At 42.1% G+C, this 25,352-nt stretch overlaps 3 protein-coding genes across 8 annotated transcripts; all 3 read right to left on the reverse strand.

The window, feature by feature from the left end:
- Window positions 1–1,444: 1,444 nt before the first annotated feature.
- On the reverse strand, window positions 1,445–3,982 carry LOC121621802 (histidine triad nucleotide-binding protein 3-like). Its single transcript, XM_041958435.1, has 5 exons — window positions 3,842–3,982; window positions 3,641–3,758; window positions 2,937–3,006; window positions 2,722–2,848; window positions 1,445–2,590 (listed from the first exon to the last, which is right to left on the reverse strand). Exons 1-5 carry the CDS (start codon window positions 3,926–3,928, stop codon window positions 2,543–2,545), a joined length of 450 nt encoding a protein of 149 aa, XP_041814369.1. The 5' UTR covers window positions 3,929–3,982; the 3' UTR covers window positions 1,445–2,542.
- Window positions 3,983–5,257: 1,275 nt separating this feature from the next.
- Window positions 5,258–7,572, reverse strand: LOC121621801 (histidine triad nucleotide-binding protein 3-like). Of its 2 annotated transcripts, XM_041958433.1 has the most exons (5): window positions 7,427–7,572; window positions 7,095–7,212; window positions 6,776–6,845; window positions 5,653–5,779; window positions 5,258–5,399 (listed from the first exon to the last, which is right to left on the reverse strand). In XM_041958433.1, the coding sequence occupies exons 1-5, from the start codon at window positions 7,523–7,525 to the stop codon at window positions 5,322–5,324; spliced, it is 492 nt and encodes a 163-aa protein (XP_041814367.1). In that variant the 5' UTR covers window positions 7,526–7,572; the 3' UTR covers window positions 5,258–5,321. The 2 variants fall into 2 exon arrangements, with proteins under 2 accessions (XP_041814367.1, XP_041814368.1); XM_041958434.1 differs by lacking the exon at window positions 6,776–6,845 and having other exon boundaries at window positions 7,064–7,212.
- Window positions 7,573–10,033: 2,461 nt separating this feature from the next.
- Window positions 10,034–25,292, reverse strand: LOC121622164 (nuclear receptor coactivator 7). 5 transcript variants are annotated; one of them, XM_041959037.1, is made up of 17 exons: window positions 25,273–25,292; window positions 24,147–24,328; window positions 18,952–19,109; window positions 16,712–16,782; window positions 16,117–16,224; window positions 15,926–16,027; window positions 15,185–15,310; window positions 14,784–14,968; window positions 14,167–14,321; window positions 13,270–13,863; window positions 13,005–13,176; window positions 12,709–12,856; window positions 12,321–12,446; window positions 12,065–12,217; window positions 11,365–11,460; window positions 11,201–11,274; window positions 10,034–10,682 (listed from the first exon to the last, which is right to left on the reverse strand). In XM_041959037.1, the coding sequence occupies exons 2-17, from the start codon at window positions 24,182–24,184 to the stop codon at window positions 10,547–10,549; spliced, it is 2,442 nt and encodes an 813-aa protein (XP_041814971.1). In that variant the 5' UTR covers window positions 24,185–24,328; window positions 25,273–25,292; the 3' UTR covers window positions 10,034–10,546. The 5 variants fall into 5 exon arrangements, with proteins under 5 accessions (XP_041814971.1, XP_041814974.1, XP_041814973.1 ...); XM_041959040.1 differs by lacking the exon at window positions 25,273–25,292 and adding an exon at window positions 24,865–24,975 and having other exon boundaries at window positions 13,270–13,854; window positions 14,167–14,288; XM_041959039.1 differs by lacking the exon at window positions 25,273–25,292 and adding an exon at window positions 24,865–24,975 and having other exon boundaries at window positions 14,167–14,288.
- Between the last annotated feature and the right edge of the window lie 60 nt (window positions 25,293–25,352).

Raw genomic sequence — 25,352 nt, forward strand, 5'->3', positions numbered from 1 at the left:
ATTACAATGCAAATAAGTAATAGTTGTTACATCAGGAATATTTTCTTTAATAGTTTACTGAACAAATATATCTTTCCTTAACGAATCCTGTAACCAGACAGAAATAAAACTGAGCTACACCTAAATGTGGAGTACCAACTGGGCAAAGTGGGTAATGTGAAGGGGCCCTTCCAGTGGCCCCCAAAAGCTCCAGCCTTATCATGTGGCAGCTGGCTTTTATTCTCTTACCTGGAATTTTTGTTTGGTGATATGCATCACCAAAGCACAATATGGACAGACATGATGAGGATGAGGCCCAGCTTTGCGCAGTGGCCCTCACAACCCCCAACATATGCACACCTCTGCATCTGTTCAATGAAATACATTTGACCAAAGTTGTACACTGATAAACCTCAATGAGGACGAGGAAAAACTCTCCAACAGAAGCCTCGATCAGGAGGAAACCTTGGGAGGATCCCCACTCCAGGGCGATCAGCTGAGGGAGTGTAGAGACTAAAATTAAAGTTAACGCCTGCGTGATGTTATATTTTTGATGATGAAGGGGCCTCAAAATCTCTGAGTAGTTTCTTCACATGACAGATAAATTTAAAATTAATTAAAGATAGTGCTGAACTATCAAAAGATGGAACATCTACTCACACGTCCATGAGAAATTCACAAAAATGAACCCTCATTTACATTAATTTTGATTGTGCAAAAAATATTGATAGTCACCATAAAACCACGAACACTGACTACCGTCACAGTTACAAGTTACACTAGTGACATCAAGTGGCTCCCAGGAGGAACTGACGTTGGTATGAAAAGTGTGACGAGGAATGAATCTCAAGTCATTGATGACTTGAACAGTAAAACAGCATTTTATCTAAACAAAAGTATGCACTGAACCATTTGTTCTCATTGGTATTAACAGGAGTACGTCAATAAAATTGGAAAATACTTCAAACTGACTGTTTTAACCTAGAAATGTGGTTTACTGAAATGTTTGACCTTTGTACAGTGGAAGAAGTTGCAGCTGCCTTGTTACATAGACGTCGGTTCTCATGTTGAGGGACTGTAATGAAGACAGTGGATAAGACAGCTCAGTCCTATCAAAATGATAACACAGCACCATGCAGTGCACTGCTGATTGGTGCATTTAGGATGCTATTTGTTTTGTACAGCTATGTCAGGATTTGGATTTGAAGGGGTTTTACACCTCAAAGCTGATCAAATGGCTCTGAATTTATTCGTGGAAGATACACATAGAAATCAGAAAGGAGAGAAAGTAACAAAGCTGAGAGTCTAAAGGTGAGCTAGTTGCTCTGTGAGGCTGTACTTAACATTTGAGATGCCCACCGTTAGCATGCTAACATTTACTTATAAGAACCATACACAAAGCTGAGGCTGATGGGAATGTCTTCAGTATTGGACAAATTCATCAAAGGTTGAACTTTTGATTTGAAAGATGAAAATTTAATGGATCGCCAAAGTTATTACAATCATCATCCTGTGGTCAACATGAATGTACTGTATACAACAATTGTCTATCTATCTATACAGTAATTGTAGAGACATTTCTCTCAAAAACCACAAATATCAACCTCAAGGCAGCGCTAGAGGAAAAAATCAAGGGATTACCAAAGTCATTAGGACACATCACCTGGGCTCCATCTGGACCAAATGTCATGTGAAATGAATGTGAAATTATGCTGCCCGAAGAAGAGCAGTTGGAAACCTTTTCATAATGCTGAGCTAAAATCTTCAAGACTAAACTAACACCATAAATGGTATCAGTTTTCCTGAGAAGTTTTGCTAAAACATACATTTTTATATAATGATACTGATAAATTTGCCTTATTTAAAAGATAGAAAAAGTAACAGAATAATCTAGGAGTGTCACTGTGATGTGCCTTAATGAAAACAAACGGCCAGGTGCCAGTTCCTAAACCACCATCTTTCATCTGAATGGACACACAGACATAAAACCCCACGTCTTACTGAGCAGTCCAACTGGAAATTCACAGATTTGGCCACTTTTCGAAGACAAAACAAAAATCTGCCAACAAACTCCTCAGATATCTACGCACTCCCTGGCATACGCTGCGAATGGAACCTTGACAATGATGAGAATAAATAATTACATTAAAGGAACCATTGTATCATCGTTTGCTGTATTCAAGCCCATTAGGATGCTGGCAGAGACACAAAGACATACATTAGGACCCACTGTCCTCTGCGATTATTGCAGTAAACAGAAATACTGAAGGGTATTATGCACAGCTGCACACACTTGAGCCTGTGTTTTATATAATATATTAAGGTTTCTTTTTTTAATAAATAACACATATCCTGTCCCCATTGACAGTTCAATTACACAGGATGCTTCCACCACCGAAAAAAGGTGCCTTTTCCACTTTTCTCCACAACTGAATCAGCAAGCAGCACGGAGGAAATACATCATTACAACCCATTAGCACAAAAATGTCAAGTCAGGTGGAAAACTGGTTTAAATTACATTCATGTGTTCAGACTGTCGCGCCTTCAGACTCTTTGTGTCGCCTCATTTGACTTTGCCGCGAATCTTCAACTGAGAGAGCACTTTGTCTACCTGCAACGGAGCAGAACAAGGAAGTTAGATGGCATTCACAATGTGGTAGTTCAGTGAAATGGCGATGAAAGGTGCTTTTAAATTAAATTTTATACATATTGCACGCTGTAGATAATGAGAACATCACTCACTGTGATGAACCAGTGAGACTGAGGTCCGTAGTGGAGCTGCGACTTGAAATTCATTTCACTGGCTGGAGCCAGAGCGTGGAGGTGGAGGTGGGGGACAGATGAGAATGGAGGCAGGTGAAAGCCCATCCTGCTCAGATTCAATGAAAAACAAATAATAAAATCAGAAATGACCAGAATCACAGCTCTGGTGATGTCATGTCAGAAAACTGATTTACCTGACGTCAGCGAGGTCGCTGACTTTATTCTTCTCCAGCACGCTCCGTCCCATTTCTACCATCCGCTCCACTAGAAAAAGACAGTGCTTTAGATTCTGAAAAGTCATCCAACTGAACTCAGCAACACATATATATATCACACAACTGGATGCAGTAATACTGTAATCCAGTTGTAATGTGTAAGTACTTTACATACTGCCAGATATTTTAGGCCATAATAATATATCCTAATGTACTAATTATTTTTTTTAATGTATTGATGATGTGAATCTGCAAAGTAACTAGTGTTGCATGTTGCTGAATAAATGCAGTGGAGTAAAATGGAAATACCCAAGTGAAATACAAGTGTCTCATATTTTGTACTTAAGTAAAGTATTTGAGTAAATGTACTCAGTCACATTCCACCACTAAACACTGAGTTGTTACAAAATTATAAGTGGATATAGTATTTTTAAATGACCTCAGAGACGATGCATGCACAACAAATAAGGACACGCTCTAACTTAGTTGACACATATGAACCAGACAATGCAACACACCTGGCGTGCGAGTATTTAGACAAAAACCTTTAAGGTAAATTAAAGAATCCTTTCACTCCTGTCAATCAAAGCCTGCTGACTCGTCTGTCCACTACCTGCGCTCGTGACCTGCTAGCAAACTGTGACACAGGCCAAATTCCAGCTTGAAGTCCGGCTCCCCCTCACCTGTCGGTATGTCGTCCCTCTGGAGATTTTTGCAGTTCTCGATATGTGTCCTGGTCACAACAAGGTAATGATGTGCGGCGCCAGGCTTCACGTCGCGGAAGCAGATCAGCTCATCATCCTGAACACACCGAGAGACAGAGGAAGAGTCAGGAATGATCAGCTGTTGAACTTCTTTACCGTGAGTGAAGAGCCTGTACTTACACCGAGCAGGATCTCCGTGTCAGTCTGGTTGTTCGCTATTTGGCAGAAAGGACACTGATCGCTCAGAGAAGCGTCCTGAGTCCCCATTTTGCGTTGTGAAAGTTGGTACCGACGAAAGCTACGAGCCGGTCAGCTTGAGCGTGAGTCATGTCAGGGCGTGTCTGTGCACATGACGAGCCGGGACAACCAGGCGGAGACTGACAGTCATGTCGGAATAATCGGAACATTGAACTCCTGACTGGGAAAATTCACGCAAATGCCCCATCAACCCGGAACAACGCGAAACATCGGAGTCGAAACCATCTGCCTATTTCATGTGCGCAGAAACATGGCGGACGAAGGTAAATGATGGGTTGATCGTAAGAAACTTTTTAGAAATTAACGTAAAGCATATAAACTAACATGTATTTCGAAATATGGCATTAAGTTGCACATTTTACTTGCTGTCAACGTCGAGTCACCTAGATTAATTATAAAAGTTAAAATTTACCGCGTTTTATTTGTAGCGACTTCCCAACTCAGGAAATGGGACCATCCGAGGCGCACGTGAAGTCGGTCCAATGCTGCGTTCACTGGAACCGTGTTCATTCGTATTTCAAATTACTTAAATCCGACATGTCAGACACGGCATTTATGAGCCCGTGTGTCTGCCAAAACAGCCCACTGACCTCAGCGGGTTATGATTGCCGTCAATTGAATATATGTAGGTATAAAAGTAACCTAATATACAAATATGATATATAAAAGGAATATATAAACGAATAATTTGTCATTTTTGTTAAATTCGCTTATTCGCTCTCCTGCGGAGATTTAACACAACATCACAAGATTGATACCACTTTAACGTGAGAGTGCTATCAATTTTTGTCTTTAAGTCTGGGGAGGAAAGTGAATAAATGTATATCCCAAAATATCAAACTATTCCTTTAAACTCACATTTAATGATACAACTAATAATAATAATGCACTCTGAATTTGTTTCTGCCCTAAAAGTACCCCCAAAGCTGTAGTTACACACACAAATACACAAAACTTTGCACAAAAATAACTTAATTTTCAAAATATCTCAACACACTATTATACTTGGTGAAACATGGTGTTCAATGGCATCAGCCTACACCATGCAGAACATAGAACTGTTTATAAGTGCATTCAGACATCCACGCAGTTTAAATATGCACATACTACACATACGGTACACCTTATTACATTGCTGTGTGTGTAGTCATTTCTCTGCAGTGACATCTCATAGCTGCTCCCTTTTAAAACGGATTTAATGAATTTGTCTACTTCATTATCTGATATCTCATCTTTCCAGATGTCTGTTGCTAATGTTGTCACTGCTGTAGTGTCTCTTGCGCAATTTAAGTGTTCTTTTAAAAGCATCCTTTCCATGCGGCTTATTCTGCTTCAAAGAGTCCACTGAGATGGTTTTTGCACATCTGCAATAATCCAGAAGTCCAGTTTGGGAGCTGCTGGCTCACTGAAACAGCATACAGCTTTCTAAGTTTTTGGCTGCTGGAGCTTTATCTTTCAGATGCTTCAACACACATTCGTCCTGCAAAAAGAAAAGCATTGATTTTATTCGGGTATGGAAAGGGCAGAAAAATTGTCAAGACCAAGTGAGGAAGACACTATATTGGTTCCAGTGTCTGTATTAACATCAGATGTTTAGCCATTGTTGTGGTGATTTTGCACTGCCAACACTGCAATGACCACAATATTCTTTGTATAAGAGAATCAATGAAATATATCAATTAAAGGAGAAGGAAGAAACGTGGAGGATGGGATTTCTGCGCCTCAGCACTCACAGTTACAAAACGGAAGGTCCGTGGAATGAACTTATACGCCACATAATGTGAGATTTGGCTGGTGGGGGCGAGCACGTGCAGGTGGAGGTGATCGACTGAAGTGTAGGGGGGTTGGTGGAACCCCAGCCTGTGAGGAAACAAATCAATGCTCCGATCAGGACACTGACAAGCAAATCAAAGTACAGGTTTAGAAATTCCAGAAGAGGAATGAAACACTTAAGCAAGCAACAATCTTCGTTTTTTGACAAAGTGAGTGTGTGTCCTCACCTCTCATTCCACCCATATAGTTTTGAGCTTAAAGGTTTCAATTGGAAATGTTTCCAAGGTTAAACATTTAAAATAATTATAAACTTTTTAAATACTTACAGTAAAAGTTTGACATTTTGGGAAATACACCAATTTGTTTTTATACCAGAGTAAGATGCGAATATTAGTAACAACACTTGGTGCTCAGATTGTAAAGCCCCTTGAAGCAAATTGTGATTATGTTAATCTGGGCTCTTTTTTTTCCCCCAAGGATGGCGAGGACATTACCCACCCTACTCTGCCTCTGATTGGCTAGTACTTGTTAACAAGGCAAATGAAGCTACATCTAGCAGTCAGTTAGCTTAGCATAAAGACTGGAGCCTGGCTCTGTCCAACGGTAATTAAACCTGCCTAGCAGCACCTCTAACATGACATATTTTGTTTAATCCATGAAGATTGCTCTGGCAGTTTTATGGGGGGTAATTTTGGCTCCAAGTAGCTGCCAGAAATCAGTGATGATACCAGGGAGTTTGGCACGAAACCCATTAAACTCCCATAAAATGGCAAATGATTGATTTTGCATTTTGTGTGAATGAGACAAATGAAATATAATGTACCTTTGGACGGAGCCAAACTGCTTTTTTTTTCTGCTTTTTTCTACTTTTGTGCTAAAATAAGCTAACCAATATCTTATTTCATTCACAACCCAAATTTCATCTACAAAAAATCCATATTTAAGAAGCTGGAATCAGAGAAATTTTTCTCAAAAATTACTTAAGATTGGGGGTGAATAATTAAATAGTTACTAATTAGTTATTAATAGCTACTTGATTAATCATTGCAGCTCTAAATTAAAGGTCAGGAAAAACAAATCTACCTCATGTCCTTCATATCAGTGATCCCCTTTTCATTTAGCACAGCTTTTCCCATCTCAGCCATCCGTGTAACTGTCGGATAAATGACTTCATTATTTCTCTGTAAAAACCTGATTCCATTAAGTTATAGGCAGCATGAGGTAGCTTAAACACCACCTTATTCAACTGAAACAGCTGAGGAAGAAGTGCTGTAGGTGACAGAGGCCGAATAGCAGTATTAGTATTAGTAAATGTAGAAGCAGCAGTGGTGCTGTTACAGTGGTTGTAGAGGTAGTAAATACAGGTACTACCAGTATTTAGTAGTGATCCCCTGTAACTGACCAAGGCCGATGTGTCCCCAGTGCAGGGAGTGACAGCTGTGGATGTGTTGTTTGGGTACAACAAGGTAATGATGAGGAGCAGCAGGGGAAATGTCCCTGAAACACACCAGCTCCTCGTTCTGTTGGAGGAGAAGAAACACAAACACGCGTTAATTTGCAGTTCAGTGAATGCAGTATTTGTAGAAACGATACTGCAACTATAGTAAGTAAGGATTGAGATGAGGATTTTGTGACAGTTTGTATAATGAGGTTTGTCTCACGCACTAAGAAGTTAAAGAAGACTTCTGAAGTTTATCCAAACTAGCCGATTTAAAGGTTCACCCCACTGCTTACCTTTTTAATCACTTCCGTTTCTTTGTCCAGATCGTGGGCTATCAAACAGAATATACAGTTTTTTTGTATTTCTTCACTTGACTCGGATTTCCTCGCCATGTTTCCGATGTTTTACCGGACGACGGCTTATTTCCTGAACTCTGTTGGTGTCGTAAACACATCTCACGGGTTGCCCGCGTGCCAAAGATCGTCTGTGTTTGCGAAGATGGCTCACTGAATGTTTTTCTACATGCTCGATATCCCCACAACAAACACCGGAAGTAGAAACGTGAAGGCAGTCAAATTTACTGGCTCTTTAAAGAGATTAAAGGACATTTGTTGGGACATTACAGTGCGGAAAAACCCATTCAAACGACTTTTAATAAATGGAGATCAGACTTGTTTGTCAAATGGAGTGGTCAGGTCATACTGACCTGTAGGGATATTCTCCAAAGCCTTGCAAAAACATGCGAAAGGAGCACAAACAGATTAAAGGGTCATTTCACACAGATGCACAGTGCAGATACCTTAAATTTTGCATAGAAGGCGTTTGAGGAGAAACTCTTTTAAAAAGGGTTGAAAAATTGCTTTGTGAATATCTTGAGTCCTGAAAGGTCTTGAAAAAGGAGTGCATCTATACATGCCAGGAAATACTATTTTTCAGGGTATTGACAGGAGAAATCAATCATTTTGTGACTCCCTACCGTATTTAAAACATAAATGACACACTATAGACAAGTTTAGATACCGATATGTCTATAAATCTATGACTAAGATGAGGATTACACAAACTACAACTATGATCAATATGGGCATACATTGAAAGTCTAACAAAATTTTCAACCATCTCAGCCATAACTGACATTGATTTAGTTGAATCATGCTTGATTGAGACCCATCAATCTAGAAATGTTGAACTTACACCAGATTCTGTCTTTTGACGATTGCTCTTCTTCCACTGTGGTTGAGGGAAGCAGAGTCTGTGATGTGCATCCACCTACAGACACACACATCTGAAAAGTCAGTAAAAAAAATGAAATAAAATAAAAATACAGCACAAAAACAGACTGACAGGTAATCTAAATGCTAATAGCTGGATTTATTTGTGGTGAATGTCTAGTGCCTGAAAACAGATGTTGAGTGAAACCTCATTGCTAACCTGCATCGCAGCTTATCACCTTTTTATTTCTTTCAAATTAAATTAATTCTAATTAATTCAGGAAGTGTGTCAATTTTAATCTAATGAATGCTTCATCTTTTTAATTTGTGATATTTGACAGGATGAGAACTTCCCACTAATACACCCAGTGTCCTATTGTAACTAGATTACAGTAAATCTTATGTCACCAGTCCTACAATAACAAGAAAATGCTGTTACTGAACATTACCAGCAGCCTGTTATATTAATATAATGTGGACACTAAATCCCACTGAAGTGCAAAGAAACAGAAATTAAAACGTGGACATAAACAACAAGACCCATTATCATATATGTATATATTTAACATTTATTTAGGTTTAAATGTGGTTGCAATAACAACACAATAAATAGATCCTTAGTGATATTACAGACCACAGCAGTTTTGGATTCACAAGAAATAACTACTCAGGGAGCATTCACAGTCACAACACTGAACAGCTAAACACAACAAAGCTCATTTTCACATGAAGCGATAACTGGCATTAGTAGATAATATGGCAGGTATCATAACAGTGGTGTCAGACGTTTGCGGTATTGCATATTCATGCACTACAAGCCTGTGTCAGATACACAGGATATCATATGAACATTTCTTTTTCATGTTAGTAGGTCTGAATTTTTAGTTAGTGGCATACCAGAGTGCAAAAAACAGTCAATCCCTTTTTCCAGCCATTATTAAGTAAGGCGGAAGCGGACCTGTGGTCGGACAGGAAGCTTCCCTCCCGTAGTGGTGATCGAACAACATTCACTGACAAGTTCAAACTGAAGAGGTGCTTAACTACGTAGGGCCACGACACAGCGCTGACTGGCGATTAATCCTGTAGTGCAAAGTGACGTCATGGCATGGCTGTGACTCGCTGGACACCAACGACCACGAGTGAAAATAAAAGATTTGAAATAAGTCTGCGCGCGATATGAATTCAATACTGACAAATGTCATTTCTAGTGCTTGTTGGGTCCAATCAGAAACAAATATTTAACACAACCGTTCTATAAAAGTACAACCATTAAAAAAACAACTGAACATTATTGATAAAAAAAAACTATGTAAAAATAAAAGATCTAAAATACTGTATAAAATATGATGAGCTCACAATAAATCTGGAATTAAAACAGAACATATTTGGTCATCGCAAACATTTCCTGGCTTTGTCACTTGTTTTGGTCTGTACGGGGAATGAAATCATCATATGTGAGGAAATGTAATGGAACATTCTCACTCAGTTGGTCTAAAACTCAAACTAAGGGAACAAGACGGCCTTCAGGGGAAGTGCAACACTTCCGTTGTAAACAATTACAGAAATTTCCCGCTGTGACAGTTAATTTAGTGGTGGAGGATCCAAAAAAATCTCCCTGGCAATTTCCACTTAAAATTCATTGCGTCGTAAAAAAAAAAAAAAAAAAAAAAAAAAAAAAAAAGATCTCTCCAAACAGCTTCGGTTCATAATCCTGTACATTACCAAACATACAAATTACATCAACCGTTATTTCCATACAGATTAACCTACAGCATCATGGGACACTTCTTTCAAAACACACTTAAAAAAATCAGCTCTTATTGGGATTAACCTCGACAGAAACATTAGCAGCCTTCCTCTTCTCTCTCTCCTCAGAAGCTTATGGTGCTAAGGCCAAGAAAGCTGGAGGCGTCGTCGGATGTCTAAGGCAGCCAATGAACTGATGGCTTTAACTGAAGGATGAACCAGGCGTAAGACTGGCCAACCTACCTGCAGGTCAAACCCACCTCAAAACACGCTACAGAAGACTACCTGTTCTGCTCTCAGCAACAACTGCGCAGGCTGCTTTCCTTCTCCTCTCACAGAACGTGTAGTGTCGTTGTGGGGTCGCTAGAGTTGCCTCCAAGTGGTGCGTAATAGACTTGGGGGTGTTTGAAGGTTTGGAGCGGAGAGCGGATGTAGAAGTAGCTGAAGCACGTGAGGCTACTCAAAGGTCCAGACTTCCAGACTGTGGATGTTGAAGTCCTGCTGGGCGGAGAGTGGCTGGTTGTTGAAGGTGGCGCACTTGGTGGTGGTGCCTCGGTACAGCTCGGCGTCCAGCCACAGACCCAGCTGACCACTGCAGAGGAGGGGGAAAATAAAATGTGTCCATTACAAACCCAGTTCCAAAAAAGGTGGGATGCTGTGTAAAGCGTGAATAAAAAAACAGATTGCAGCGAGTTACTCAACTGAATACAGTACAGACATCCAGCTTCAACTTTTGTAAACATCTGCTTATTCTGAATTTGATGCAGCAACATGTTTCAAACATGTTGGGACAGGAGCAACAAAAGACTGGGCAAGTGTTGGAAAGCTCCAAAAACACATGTTTGGATCATTCCACAGGTAAACAGGTTGATTGGTAACAGGTGATAGTATCATGATTAGAGCTGAAAGCTAAAGAAAGCCAGCATCTGTGATGGAGGTGTGTTAGCTCTGTAGTAAAAGAGTGCAGATGCTAGACTGGCCCGCCTGAGTCCAGACCTGTCTCATACTGAAAATGTGTGGTGCCTTATGAAGAACAAAATATGACAACAGTGACCCCGGAGTGATGAACTGAAGTCATGTATCAAGCAGGATTTAGCGTCCTCTGCTTACCCCCCTCCTCCCATCTGCAGAGAATCCGTGTTGCCCTTCACGAAGTACGAATTCTCCCCCGTCCAGCGGTACACCTGAAAGCAGAGCGCGAACACTTTGTCTGATATCGTCATTTCAGGAATAAAGCTAAATACTCCAAATGAGCTCTTCAGCTTAGTGCAAACCTTGATCTCGGGACAGAAGCTGTAGAGGAAAGTCTCTCCTGTGCCGTAGCAGTGTTCACTGACTCTGAAGGGATGAGTCGAGAACGCCCCAAATATCTGCAATCACATTCAATTGAAGGGTGAAAGGACTATTCGGTCGGTACAAATCATAAACTACCAGTTACAGCCACCATCTGAGAGTTTGTGATTCCAGGAAATATGAAATTACTCCAGACAGCACACGCTTTTACTACAGTGTATTTTTTGATAGCACCACAAGGAGTCGCCAAAGTCAAACATTTTATAAATCATACAGTCCTATAACAGAATTAACTGTCACTCGCATGACTAATGCTGCCTTGACAGTCTTAAAAGAAATAATTAGCCAATAAAACAAGGATGCAGCTGCTGAATTGGAATAGAAATGTTTAAATGCACTAGGCAGTTGCTGTTTTTTAAAGAGGAGATTCATTAAAATTTAAACCCCTAATAATATAAGAAACACATCAGCTTTAATTGCATTATGTTTTTATGGCAAGGTTCCTCCAATCCACCTGACTATTACCATCTAGGATGCAGAAAAAGATGTATATTTGTTCATGAGAATCATGAGAATCTATGCAGGAACAGAGTACTGGTAACTGCTACTTTGCACTTGCAATAACAAGATGATAACACAGCAGGCAAGTAAATACATAAATACTATCGACTATAACAGTACCTGGTTATCCATGTCTTTGATGACCAGCAGCACAGGACTGTCCACGTCTGCCAGGCTCCTGTACAGAGTCTTCAGACTGGTCCCATGTTTCACAGTGCTGTAAGCCAGTCTCCAGGGGTAACCCTGCACACGGGCCGGCAAGCGGCAGGCAAGCTGGAGGGCAAACACGGCATCAGATCATGATGAGGCCTCTTAAATTTCAATCGTTTTCTTGTCAGTACGTGTGTAACGTTACGTGGTCGGCAGCCAGCTGTACCTTCTCGATGTGCGTGTCCTGCAGCAGATCGCTGGCATCACTGAGCGCGGGCAGCACGTCCAAAGACAAGTCTCCGTCACAGCTGCCGAAACTCTGCCTGCGCTTAGCCTCATCAATGGTGATGATCTTTGAGCAAAAGGCACATACGAGCAAGTCAAAGAGAAATCAGCGACACGAAAGCTCCGCTGCCTCTGCAAAACAGGGCTTCGGTCATAAAGGGAGCTCATTTCAAAACGTCTGAGGTCTCAAGCTACGATGCGAAAACATGGCGTTAAAGCTGACTGCAAGGACTGTAATAGAAATGTCAGTAAACACACCGGGACGGTGTTTATTCCGTGGTGTGAACGGCGGGAAGCGAGTGGGCTACCTGCTTTTATACTGAGCTCACCTCCCAGCTGCAAGATGCAGGGTCGCTGAAGAAGTTGTCTATCATGTCCAGCTCGTCTTTCTCCACCACAACAAAGCCCTGCTCCCGAGCCTCCTTCCCATACACGTCTGGAGACCATTGGACGAAGAACGCGTACAGATGGTCCACCCTGAAACACACACACACGCGCACACACACACACAAAGTATATCTGATTAGTTCAAAGCACACTGCTAGCTTTACACACACAGAAGTTTAAGGCCACCATAATAGTTCACTGTATGGGTATCATTTATTAATTTAAAAGCCAGTCCCACCTTTCTTGTGGCACAGCAAACCAGTACTCCGGCTGCTTACCCCGCCCCCCAAATGAGTGGGCGGGACTTGAGGTCATACCAGAGGCGAAGGACTTCCTCATTGGCTTTCCCACTTTGAAGCACAGGAACATAGGCGGGTTTTTACTCTTCTCCTCTGATGACAAAAGCATGTCTGTAGAGATTAAAATAGAGAGAAAAAGTTAGTATCTGGTTGCAGTAACTGTGACAAAGCTACTCAAAGGTTTAAGATCTGGTTTCAGTCTACCTTCTATTGGAGCCTGCATCCTCTCCAGCAGCCAGGACTTCACCTCTGCCTCATAGCTCTTCCTCTGTTTCTCCTCCTCACTGTGTTCGGCTCCCCCTGCTGGTCTGTCTGGGCTTTGTCGCTTCGGACTAGAGTTCTCACAGACCGCCGAAGCCTCCTTCAGGCTCAGCTTCCTGTTTTGGTCCATTGGTGCGCCGATTGTTTTATCATGTGCACCGTTTAGCAGCTGTCCGGTCCCTTTAGGTTTTAGATCTTTGGTTTCAGTTACCTCTTGGTTTGTAGGTTTATCACCATGTTTTTCAGTCTCTGAGGAGGATAGTATTGACTCTCCATCTTCGATGGAGCAGTTCTGAGCTACGCCCTCATCCTCTTCATCATCCAGCTTCCCTTTAGTTTGACAGAGTGTCGACTTGTCCTGGATGTCTCCCCGGCCTGGGCAGCTCGGTCCTAGTTCCTGCTGGTCCCTGCTGACGATGCTGGGTGTTTTTGAGGACATGCCCTCTGGCTCTTCGGTGCTCCCGTTGACAGATGGCTCCAATTCTGTGAATCCTTCGTCAGACGGTGACTTCTCCGTCTGCTCGCCCTCTGTGCTCCCTCATATGAAGAAAATAACATCAAGACATTTTCATTATCAATCGGTTCATTTGCAGATTTTTATCGGTCTGTAAAATTACAAAAAATAGTGCAAAATGCCCATCAAAATTTTTGAAAAACAGCCCAAAACCATTCAAAGTTTACTATCATAGAAGATTAAGAAAACCCAAAAATATTCATATCTGAGAAGCTGGAACCAGTGAATTTTTGCCATTTTTCCTTGCACAAAGTTTTAGACAATGTAAATACACTAATTCACTGATCCACTATATTTTCTTTTTATACGGTCGGTTTCGACGTTACCGGTTTCTGAGAGGGTTGATTCGATGTCGTCCAAGACAATTGGTCGCTTTGGATCGAGAGCTTCGTAGCGGCTGAAGGGGTTCAGATCCCGCTCTGACGGCAGTTGCTCCCACTCGCCGGGCCTGTACACAGGACACAAATCCTGGGGTAGGTCTCTGTGGGGTCACGGGTCATCACACATACCGCGCCGCAAACCAAGGATGAAAACGAAAAGGGGAAAAAAACAAAAAACAGGAAAAGGTCCGACAGAAATTATAAGTGACCAGAATGATACAAAATGAAAGAAAACAAAATGACACGTGATGCAAAACAGCAAATGACTTAAAAGAACATAAGGATTAATGAATAATAAATCAACAAATTATAATGAAACATTACACAACTCGAACAACTGGAAGCTGAAAGGTTTTAACTCAGAACGAGATGTATTAAAGAGGCAGATGTGAAAAGTCCTGGAAAACGAAAGGGCTTCGTACGAACAGTTTTATTCTTAAAAACAGAAGAAAAAAGAGAAACTGGAAGGAGGAACCAGAAAGGAGGAATCAGAGCTGAGAACTGGAGGAAGAGCAGTTACAAAAGAGGGAAATGAGGAAAGCAAGACGGCTTGGAGCTCTTACGACGGCAGTGCATCTTTGAGCTTCATGCGCGACACGTCGTCGTACAGCGCGACGGAGACGACCTCCTCCATGGGGCAGATCAGGCCGTACTCCTCGCAGCCGTGCTCGATCACCAGGGGGTCCGACTTGTGGGGGTCAAACATGATGTTGTTGGGCGTCACGATCAGCACGCCGCCCACCACACCCTGCAATTATAACACCAGAGTCTCAGCACTGCCATCAATTTATTGATATTTTATGACACACACAGGTCATTTTTTTTGTTTGGAATATAAAATATCAAAAATTTGAGATTTCCACTTGATACAACACAGTAAATCCACTGCCAAAATGGTCACACATTCATTCAGTTGATCTGCTAAGAAATGAGCAGACACTATGATATTCTCTCGGCTTCTTACCATGCCATCAGTGAAATACTTGCAGCTCATCTTGATGAATTTAACCGCTGCCGGGCTCTCGTCCTCAGAGTTTGGGGAGAGCTCACGCCGGAGGGACTTTGCTGACAAGCAGTTTGAGATACCGTCCTGCGGGGAGTTAGAAGCACACATCATAGACCTAAAAAAACGTGTTAAGAATCATGTGTCCACAAACAGGTGAACCTCGCTCCATCTTCGCTTGTGAACGGCTCAACCTTTCCAGGATGCTATCACCTGTCACCAATCAACCTGTTTACCTGTGGACTGTTCCTTTGTGTGTGTGTTTTGGAGCGTTCCACAACTTTTCCAGTTTTTTGTAGCTCTTGTCACAACTTATTTAAAATGGGTTGCTGCATCAAACTCAGAATAAACAGATATTTACAAAAATCAATGAAGCTGATGAGCTATAACTATTTCGTCTTTGTGCTGTTGACAATTTACTATATGCCAAAAAGAATTAGCAGATTATCACATTCTGTTTTATTTATGTCTCACACAGCATCCGAACTTGTGGAAGTTGTATTATCTAATTAACCAAGTATAAATGTATTTGGTGGAAGACAAATTTTATCGCACCTGATGTGTTCAACAGACCCTGAAGTCAAGTAAAATAAAACAAACTAGGAGTAAAGGTGGATTTATATGTTATGTGTGATTTGCTTTTTAACAAATTTGCCCCTACGTGTCTGCTGCCTGCAGCATATTGAATCCTTTTCTACTTACATGTGATGCGTTCTCTGACAAGCCATTTGCGAAGGAGGGATCGGAGGAACTCGGAGACTTCTGGCCGCTTTCTGCCTGGCTCACGTCAGGGACAAACAGCTTCTGTAATAACAGTGATGGGCAGCCGATGGTGAGCCAGTCCGAGGACTAATGAGGGGGCTGCAGCGGTGGTTACCATGTTGCTGCCTCACCTGACCGGGGTAGACGCTGCGAGAGAAGAGCTTGTTCAGCTGGACCAGTTTGTTTGGGGTGACATTGAACTTGAGCGCGACGCTGTTGAGAGAATCGTTCGGTCCCACCTGTGGAAGAGATGAAATCACGTGTCTGTAAAAGCACACAGGTGAAAACGCTACACAACTCAAACTACAACTTTTCTGCTCATAAGTCAGAATATTATTTAAAGGTGTAAAATGTAAGAACTGGCCACCTGTTGAAGGTCACAGCAAACAAACAGGGGGCAGCATGTCACTGGAGTAACGGCAAACTGCTGCTCACTATACTCTTTACTGAGCCTAGTTAGCTCAGTTAGCCATACAGCTTGTAGCCCTATCAGCTTAGCTGAGTTTGCCTGGACCGGGATCAAACGCAGCCTTAAAAACCAAAGGAGGCCAGTTTGACGACAGGGAAACTGGTGCTGAGGTGATTTACAGCAGCTCTGACTCCGGGGACGTCTTTCTGTTTCATCCTGCTGATGATGGTTCATTTTTTTGCATGTTTTAAACTTAAATTCTGGCCATATCCTACACGTTGAACCTTGAAGTGCGTTATCGCTGCAGTTTTACTCACAATGAACTCCACTGTCCCCGGTGGCCTCCTCTTCTCCCTCTTCGCCTGGTTTTTACTTTTACAGACATCGTCTACGAGGAAAACAGAGAATGAGACAATGGCAAACTGTGTATATATAGAAACAATATTCTTTAATGCTGCCTATATTATATTTTCTAAGCTGGTAACAGATAGCAGTTTCTAAAGTATACATTAAGAATGAAAACATTGTCCGGTGAGGGTGGTACTAAGAAATAGCCCAACTGAGATGACCTTATACTGCAGTCAACGGCCTTTTGAGAGCGTATCAGTGCTTGTTTGTCCCCTGTCATGATCCAACCTTAAAACACACACACACACACGCCGAAGCAGTTATCATAGAGCACACACAAACAACCTGACCCTTGTAGTGGGTCCACAGTCAGCACTTTCTTCTTGCCAAGAACACAGAAGCTATTAGTGTACCACTCCCTCACTGCGTAATTACACTGCTGCCTCCTCCATGGAAACTGAGGGCATGACTAAGCACAAGACAGCCAGACCCCAGCAGCTCTTTACTGTACCGAGCATCAAAGACCAGACAGCTGTCGCCTCTGTGAACACACTCACTTATTCATAGGCACATAAAATTTGACAAGGAGCTACATATATTATGTATGTATATGTATATACAGTATATGCGTATATCAGAGTTATATGTTGGCTGTCATTACACTGCAGAACATATTTGATTCGATGGGTTGCATGTTGTGATCTTATTAAAACACACCCTGCAGAGTTTACACAGCTGGCTGACCCACAGCACACATGACAAGAGGCTATTATCACTTTCAATATGAAGGAGCTGGTGATGATTTGTGCAACACATGATGCATGGTGCACTTGAAAGCTTTGATCATGCCTGATGATACAATCTAGCCGAGAAAAAATTTGCACCACCGGCCCTGAAATAGTCAAAAAAAAAAGTTCCTTTCACCGTTAAGAGTCACATAAATGGCAAAGACGCTAAAGGCTGCGTAAAGGCATCATAGTGTGATTGAACCCTAGCACCAAATCTTAGTTCTCACACGCTGTGAAAACAGTAACTTCGAGTCATCATCAACTGTAAAACAGTACAGGATAAAGGTTATGCAACTTCCTGTTTGAAAGTGCTGAGATCGTTCCCAGCACTGCGGACCCCTGTGCTGCAGATCAGCCAGATGGTAATCATTCTAAATAACAGAGCAGGGGGTGAAATTAACACTGACAGTACGGCCCTGACTCCAAAACAGTTGCATAAAACATAAACAAAAACAGAATGCAATCATTTTCACTCAGACTCAGTCCTGCGTTGCCTGATCAGAGACAGTACTCAAACATAACTGCTCCTGTGTAGATGGACGACTTCAGACAAAGGTTGAAAACACGAGAAAACGACAACAAGAGATCGTCTCCTGTTATAAAACCCAGTTCCAAAGAAGTTGGGACGCTGTGTAAGATGTAAATAAAATCAGAAGGCAATCATTTGCAAACAAACTTTACTGACAACAGTTACAAAGTGTTGAGCCCATGTAGTAACATCCTTTATACAATCATGTGTTCACAAAGAGGTGAACCTCGCTCCATCTTTGCTTGTGAATGACTGAGCCTTTCCAGATTGCTCCTTTCTTACCAAATCATGATACTATCACCTGTTACCAATCAACCTGTTTACCTGGGGAACCTTCCAAACAGGTGTTTTTGGAAGCATCCCACAACTTTCCGTCTTTCGTTGCTCCTGTCCCAACTTGTTTGAAACATGTTGCTGGCATCGAGTTCAGAATAAGCAGATATTCACATTGAATTGATGAGCTAACTCATTAAACATATTGTCTTTGTGCTGGTTTCAATTGAGTATATGTCAAAAAGGATTCGAAAATGATCTATTTTATTTATGTTTCACACAATGTCTCAACTTTAAGTATAATTCTGATGGGCTATAGTTTTACACCCATCAGGTTACCAACAATCAGTAGTAGCACCAGATGCACCCCAAGTAGAGTGGACCCAGTTGTCAAGGTGTCCATGTAGTCTGCATTGCCACCACATAGTTACATTTTTAAGAGGTGTAACACAAGATATAGAGGAACCTTCTATATGTCTACAGAGCCATGTTACACACCTACAGTGTAGGCAAAGCAAAAGGTCAAAATGTTTTTTTCCCAATTTACGCTATTCTTTATATCTATGCTGTTTCAGGGTATGTGAAGGCAACATCTGTGAGGTTTTGAAGCAGGTCTTACCGGAGCCTGCAGGTGGCTTTGCCATTATCCTCTGCAGGTCTGTCTTCTTGTTGGGTCCGCTGTCATTTGGGATGTCAGGACAGGAAATGATCGCTGGGCTCTGCTCATTCACGTTCTTCTCCGACTGGCTCTGCTTGAGCTGCCTCCGCCTCTTCAGCCTATTAGGATGCCGGAGGAGGCAAACACATTCACATCTACCCGTCGAGTAAAATGAAGAAAGCTCGGATGCAAAGACGGCCATTTGATCACTTATGTCGTAACCTTTTCAGGTAGGGATTAACATACAGTATGTACGAACATGTGCACAGGCATGTAGTTGAAGGGTAGATTAGTCCTGCAGCCAGGTGAAGCAGAGAACATACACAGACTAAGGGAGATGAAGCATGTTCAGACAAACTCCTCCGGTAGTCTAAATCTCTGCCAGAGGGGAGAAGCTCTACTTCCTACAGAGGATGAACAGCACTCTGCAAAATGACTGATAAAAGCTCTCTTATGTAGAAATGTGGGACAGATAAGACAGTTTAACACCAGTGATCTCACTGGCCACTCTGAATATACGTTACAACCTGTTCTTGTAATCTACAGGAGATTACCAAACCAAGTAATAACAGAGAAGGTGATGACTGACTCTACCGTGGAACTGCAGAGGAGCGTCAGCAAGTTTACTGCACACCCCAAACCAGGCGAGCTCCCAGAGGAAGTGCAGTTGTTGCTGGGCTTTTTCTTTTTACAGGCTGCCACTGTGTTGTAATGAATGACTGAGTGGGAGTGTATGACTTCCTTCTGAAATTGACACGCATATCTTCAGATTTGTTCGCATTCAAAGCCATAAAGTGCTCATCAAGCGCTCATCAAAAATGCGTCTACAAAACAAGACAATGGTCGTTTTCTGCATTTTGGGACAGCGGCTCAGTTTGAAATGTTGCAGGGAGTAATGGAACAAAAGGAGTCACAGAGAGTTGTTAGATGAAGAGCTGCAGGCGACAGGCTGCACACCTCCAACTTCTCAGGGATGTGAAGGGTCTCCTTTCACTGTGACCTGCTGTCTGCAGACTCATGCCACGTGCAGCATGAAATCAGATTGCAACCGCTCACAGAATGATGTTAAAAGGCCAATTATTGCCCAACTTCTTTATTAATATGACAGTCGTTTGTGTTGCTGCACCCAGAATTATGACCTGTAGTACTGAATGACATTTGCTGTTACCACCAGTAACTACAGGCACCACTCAATCAACCAGGACTGAAATCTTTCTGACTCACTTTAGAGTCACTTTAACACACACAACATAACAGAGTTTCAGAAGGCGACCAGAGATATTATTGGGGCTGGGGCTCTTATTACCTTGGTTTGATGGAGTGACACCAAGTCAAGTCCTCGTCAAATTTAAAACAATTCAGTTTTATAATTCTGACTTGTGCTAACAGCACTGTTTCGAGCTAACCTTCTCTTCAGGTGCTGCTACTGTGCTCAAAGTTATCGCATCAAGCTTTTCTACCTCTTTGCTTTGCTGCGTCAGCTGTGTTTTCCTCTCAGACAGTCCTTTCCCCCTGTTTAATCATTGATAGGCACGGGAACGATGTAACAGCAATTCCAGACCCTGCCGGGGTTGATTAAGGGGGGCACTGCAGTGCAGTGGAACCATAGGTTAGTGGTGCACTTAAGGATAATGCCAGCTCTCTGTGCACCTCTCAAACCCTGAGTGTGGATATGAGTATGCTCACGAAAGATAAGACCAAATTGATTTATCAGAAGTTTTGAGTGGTGGGGTAGTGCTGCTCTGCAGCTCTGGGCAAAGGAAGAACTGTAAGAAAAACAAAAAGACAAGCGTTTTAAGTGTTCAAGTGCCTTAATGGAAAGGCAAGAGTGGGTCGATAAGGCTGCAGACAGATGGAGCTCAGGCTTCTGCTACAGCCTCAGGTCACTCTCCCACTTTTAACTGATGCGGCACACATATGGTAGTGATCTCAAGAATCTGCAGTCACATTCTCAACAGCACCGTCTGTTTCACTCAGGGCCATTCTGCAGAGTATCCCAATCACTCTCTGCCCTTCATCTTACCGTTTCCCCCTCTTCTCTCCTCTCTAACCTTCAGTTTGTAACTAGTGTACCCATTCTAGTCCATAACAACAGAGAAAGTACTGTCAGTAACAAGGGGAAATTCTACATACAAGGCTTGGCTTTATCTTGCTTTCAGAGTGCTAACAACAGACCCTGCTTATGAAAAAAAACATAACTTGTAGGCCATTACTGGACCCACCAGGATGATTTTAAGGCAGCATTTATACAACAACGCTCTGAATCTCTGAATCAAATGTACATAATAACGCTTTCCTTCAATCCTTCAGTCTCTACGGATCATTTTGGTTGTGCGAAACTGCTCAAGCTTCTAGACAAACTGCTTATTGTACTGACGCCTAGAGTCTGACTTGCAACTGAGAAAATAAATGAGTAAAAGGCTTCCTTCGAATTTTTGCAATGTGAATGTTTAGATGAACTGTGATTGTTTTTGTTCATTTGTTTTACCCATCAATCGAATTCAAACTGCCTGAGCTGTTTGCATGTTTTGTATATGTATGGGATTGATTAAATGTTATTATTGGATGCAATGTTAATGTTAGAACTTTATTGTTTACTGTATGAAGTCTAGGTGCCAACATAGTTTCATTTGACTATGTTTCCAAGGCAACAGCTAATTGTGCTCCCAGTAAACAATGCACTGGAACACTCCACATTATTAATATTGTTTTCAGGACATTTCTACTTTACTTTGACATTATATTTGTGGTTGTTTTGCTGGAAAATGAATCTCCTAAATCGCAGTTCTCTTGCAGACACTAGTAGGTTTTCCTTCAGGATATTTATCCATTGCAGCTTTCATTTTACCCCCAACTACAGAGGCTTCCACAAAGCATGATGCTTCCTCCACCAGGCTTCATGATTTAAACCGTGGTTTTCCACTGATGTGCGGTGCTGGCCTTCCACCAAATACAGTGTTTAGTAGGATGGCCACAAAGCAGAATTACGGTCTCATCAGATGATAGAACTTTCTCCCACTCTGATTCAGTGTCCTACATATCTTCTGGCCAAACATTGGCCAGGATGTCGTGTCTCAATAGCCATTAAGCTTTCACTGGTGAAATCACCACGGCAACAATTGCAGTGCTGCTGCAGCGTCTCTCTGTATCAGCCAAAGTGCTCTATTGCATTCACTGTATGCGCAGTGCTTTTGAATCTCAATAACCTTGTCACATATTTGTTTGGAATGCTTTGTTACTACTACTACTTTCTTCTTCAAAAGGTATTTTTTTTCCAGGAAACTGATGAAGCAGAAGCTGAACCTTCCAGATATTTGCAACTTACTGAAGAGCTACATGCTGATGTTCCATCCTCACATGTTCAATCTCCGGGCACAACACGGCTATTGGGCTGTATAGCTCTCGAGGTCTGCAGGAGTCTGATCCAGTATTGATCTTGCACCTTTCTACTGTTGTTTTGCTGCTCCCCCCCACAGGTTTGCACACTCCCTTTGCAGGAAAACACCACCCCTAATTCAGCTCAGAGCCTGTATCCCAGTAATCAGACAGCGACTGAAATGCGACGTGACATTCCCAACATAAGCCAATCAAATCAGGAAAACACAAGACAAATTGCAGGTTTGCACCAGGCTGTCAGCACAGCCGGGATGTAACCTGAGACATTATCAGAAAGAATAAAGCCCATTAGGCTGCACTGCATTACCTCACAACATGAAGTACACACTCAAATCTCTGACATCGACAGCAGACTGTCCACGCAAGTACTGCTTATTGCTCTGCCTCTGGGCCTTAATTTCCAACTAAGCAAATGCTTCGTTTTTGGGCATAAAACAATTCAGACAAGTTATGTTAATGTTTCTGACGCTATGATACACAGTCTATGTAGAAAAGGCCAGATGAGGACGAGAACTATGGTAAGGCTTTTTAGACACATTCAAGCCAAATTACACAGTAGTGCACCCCTTAATCATGTTTATCCACTTACATCATTCACTCTGCTCTCCAAAATGAACACGTTCCACGACACATGTCATCTTCGCAGACGTCAGAGAGGAAGGGCTGATTTTCGTCCGTGACTAGACGATTGCTGTCGGCCTATGCATCGTAGCTGTGACAAGCCTCTTTCCACACATTTCCTGCTATCATGTTTCCCAGTGCTGCCACAATCCAATTTTTAAGTCGGCAGGACCTCAGTGGGACGATTCTTGAAAGAACTCTGACGCATGGCTCGGATAATATGTATCAGCTGGGTGCAGCTCACAGATAGGTGACTTAACAGTGCTAATCCATGACTTAAAAAAAGGGTGGGAGTAAAGAATTAGCTAATGCACCTTGACAACAGAACGTCGAGGTATAAACGACCATGCAGCACAATGGAAAAGCCCCAATGCCACTTCTAACCAGTAATGCAGAACTTGGACTTTGCACTTCAGCATGCAATACCTGACTTCCTTCCAACAGAGAGATATATAGATAATATCTGTATAGGTGACAAAGCCATTAAACTGACTTTTCGGTGCTCATCATCATACGTTGAACTTCAGGTTATAACAGGACATTTGATAAACAGATTCATTTCATAGATCATTTGGAGGAAACCCAACTCTTTAGTTGTACTGTGACATTAATGTAGGCATAAGCTGGGTGTCATGACTCACTCGTATCAATAGAAAAATTACCATGACAGCATTTCTGATGAGAAGCTGATAAGTGACCTCTGTTATTGTAATGACCGTGATTGCTCCAAATTACTCAACATCTTCTCTGATAATAATTCTGCACATATAATTACATATTTACCAAGTTTTACTGCTGCTGTCATGCACATATGACACCTAATGATTGGCTGTTCATCCGTCCCTCTTTTTCTCCCTGTCTTCTCTTTTTTTTTAAAAAGATGTTTTTTTCTTTATTCAGTTAAGGGTCTAAATGATCGATGATGCCACATGATCATGATCACAATCTGCGATTGAAAGAAAATAACCATGAATGCAAAACAAATCAGCTACACTCATTCATGATGTAATGACACATTCAACAGTGAAAGCAAGTTTAATGAGAGTCAAGTGCTGGAATTTCACATGCATGCTGCATGACAAAATACCTAAATTCAAAGTGAATGACACAGATGCAACAGAAACACAAGAGTCTCTTACCTTGCAAAATATCCAGGCTTCCTGTCTCTCTTCTCCATCAGGTCAGGGTGCTAAACCTGCATGCAGTCAAACTCATCCATACAAACATCCACCTCTTGCACACCCTCTCAGTGTGTCCAAGCCAGCAGACACAACCCTGGAAGATCACCCCTCACGCTGTGCTCTCACACTTCCCTCTTGTCCTGCAGAGGAAACAAGCGAGGGGATTAGCAGGCTCACCGGGTGCCTCCTCACTCAACAACACGCACTTGAATGCAAAAGCCCAGTAACTGATGGTGGAGCCTCATCAGCCTGAGTGGAGGGCGATGAAAGCATCCTATAATAAGCATGTCAGGCCACTCAGCTGACAATGGCTGACCAACAGGATGGAAAATGCATCCCTCTGCTGTGGAGGAACGACACATCTGCTACCACTTAATGCTGCTGCAGTGAACGTGTGTTTTATTATGTAATTATGCTTCATCGCGTCTATTCCGAGCAGCATCAGTTTAGGAACCCAGTGGATGTAAACATTCAGACCACCGGGGCGACACTAACAGCTAGCTGTGAAATCACAGGATTAGACGAAAACGAAACAAGCGATTACACGTCTATCAAACACCCGAAAGTACATAAATCAGGCAACTGAAGTTCATCCACGTGTAGCCTGAAAGTATTATATAACAGGTACATGGCTAATCATAGAGGAAATGCTAAATTTGAGGCAACGTTACCACACCTAGCTACATTTTTCAGTGTGTTGGAGCATGCTGGGGTATTCCTGTATGAACCGGACCATTGATCAGCCTCTCCTCAAGGTGCGGCACTAACAAAAAGATATCCAGTTGTGCTAATGCTAATACCGACAGGTCAAAGCAAGCACAGGCTCAGTGACCAAGGTTCAATCTTGCAGTTCACCCAACAGCTGATGCTAACTGTGCTAGCTAGCCACTTTGTTTACAGGACAATAGCAACCTGGTGGAGATTGTAAGGATATTTTATTCGGCCGAGCCTCTAGCCTGGCTCTAACAATAAAGCATTCCTGTCCTTCTAATATGACCAAACGCTGACGACAAACTCTGCTGTTCAACGACGCACTGAAACGCTAAATTTGACATAAAAACAGGTAGCGAAATTGCCCACGTACCTTGCGTGCATCCTCAAACAGCTAGTGGTAAATGTTAAATCAAAATGAAGCCTCCCTTCACTACGCCCTCTGGTGTCACA

The sequence above is a fragment of the Chelmon rostratus genome, chromosome 18, assembly GCF_017976325.1.
Source record: "Chelmon rostratus isolate fCheRos1 chromosome 18, fCheRos1.pri, whole genome shotgun sequence".
NCBI lineage: Eukaryota > Metazoa > Chordata > Actinopteri > Chaetodontiformes > Chaetodontidae > Chelmon > Chelmon rostratus.

Coding starts and splice junctions, on each gene's coding strand:
- LOC121621802 (XM_041958435.1), bottom strand. CDS start 3,928: ATGGGGACTCAGGACGCTTCTCTGAGCGATCAGTGTCCTTTCTGCCAA. Junction 3,759..3,841: donor ACACGGAGATCCTGCTCGGT/GTAAGTACAGGC, acceptor CGGTGTGTTCAG/GATGATGAGCTGATCTGCTT. Junction 3,007..3,640: donor GAGGGACGACATACCGACAG/GTGAGGGGGAGC, acceptor GTCTTTTTCTAG/TGGAGCGGATGGTAGAAATG.
- LOC121621801 (XM_041958433.1), bottom strand. CDS start 7,525: ATGGCGAGGAAATCCGAGTCAAGTGAAGAAATACAAAAAAACTGTATA. Junction 7,213..7,426: donor AAACGGAAGTGATTAAAAAG/GTAAGCAGTGGG, acceptor CTCCTCCAACAG/AACGAGGAGCTGGTGTGTTT. Junction 5,400..5,652: donor GGACCTTCCGTTTTGTAACT/GTGAGTGCTGAG, acceptor TTCTTTTTGCAG/GACGAATGTGTGTTGAAGCA.
- LOC121622164 (XM_041959037.1), bottom strand. CDS start 24,184: ATGGAGAAGAGAGACAGGAAGCCTGGATATTTTGCAAG. Junction 11,461..12,064: donor TCAAAGACATGGATAACCAG/GTACTGTTATAG, acceptor ATGTGATTGCAG/ATATTTGGGGCGTTCTCGAC. Junction 10,683..11,200: donor CTGCAGATGGGAGGAGGGGG/GTAAGCAGAGGA, acceptor CCTCCTCTGCAG/TGGTCAGCTGGGTCTGTGGC.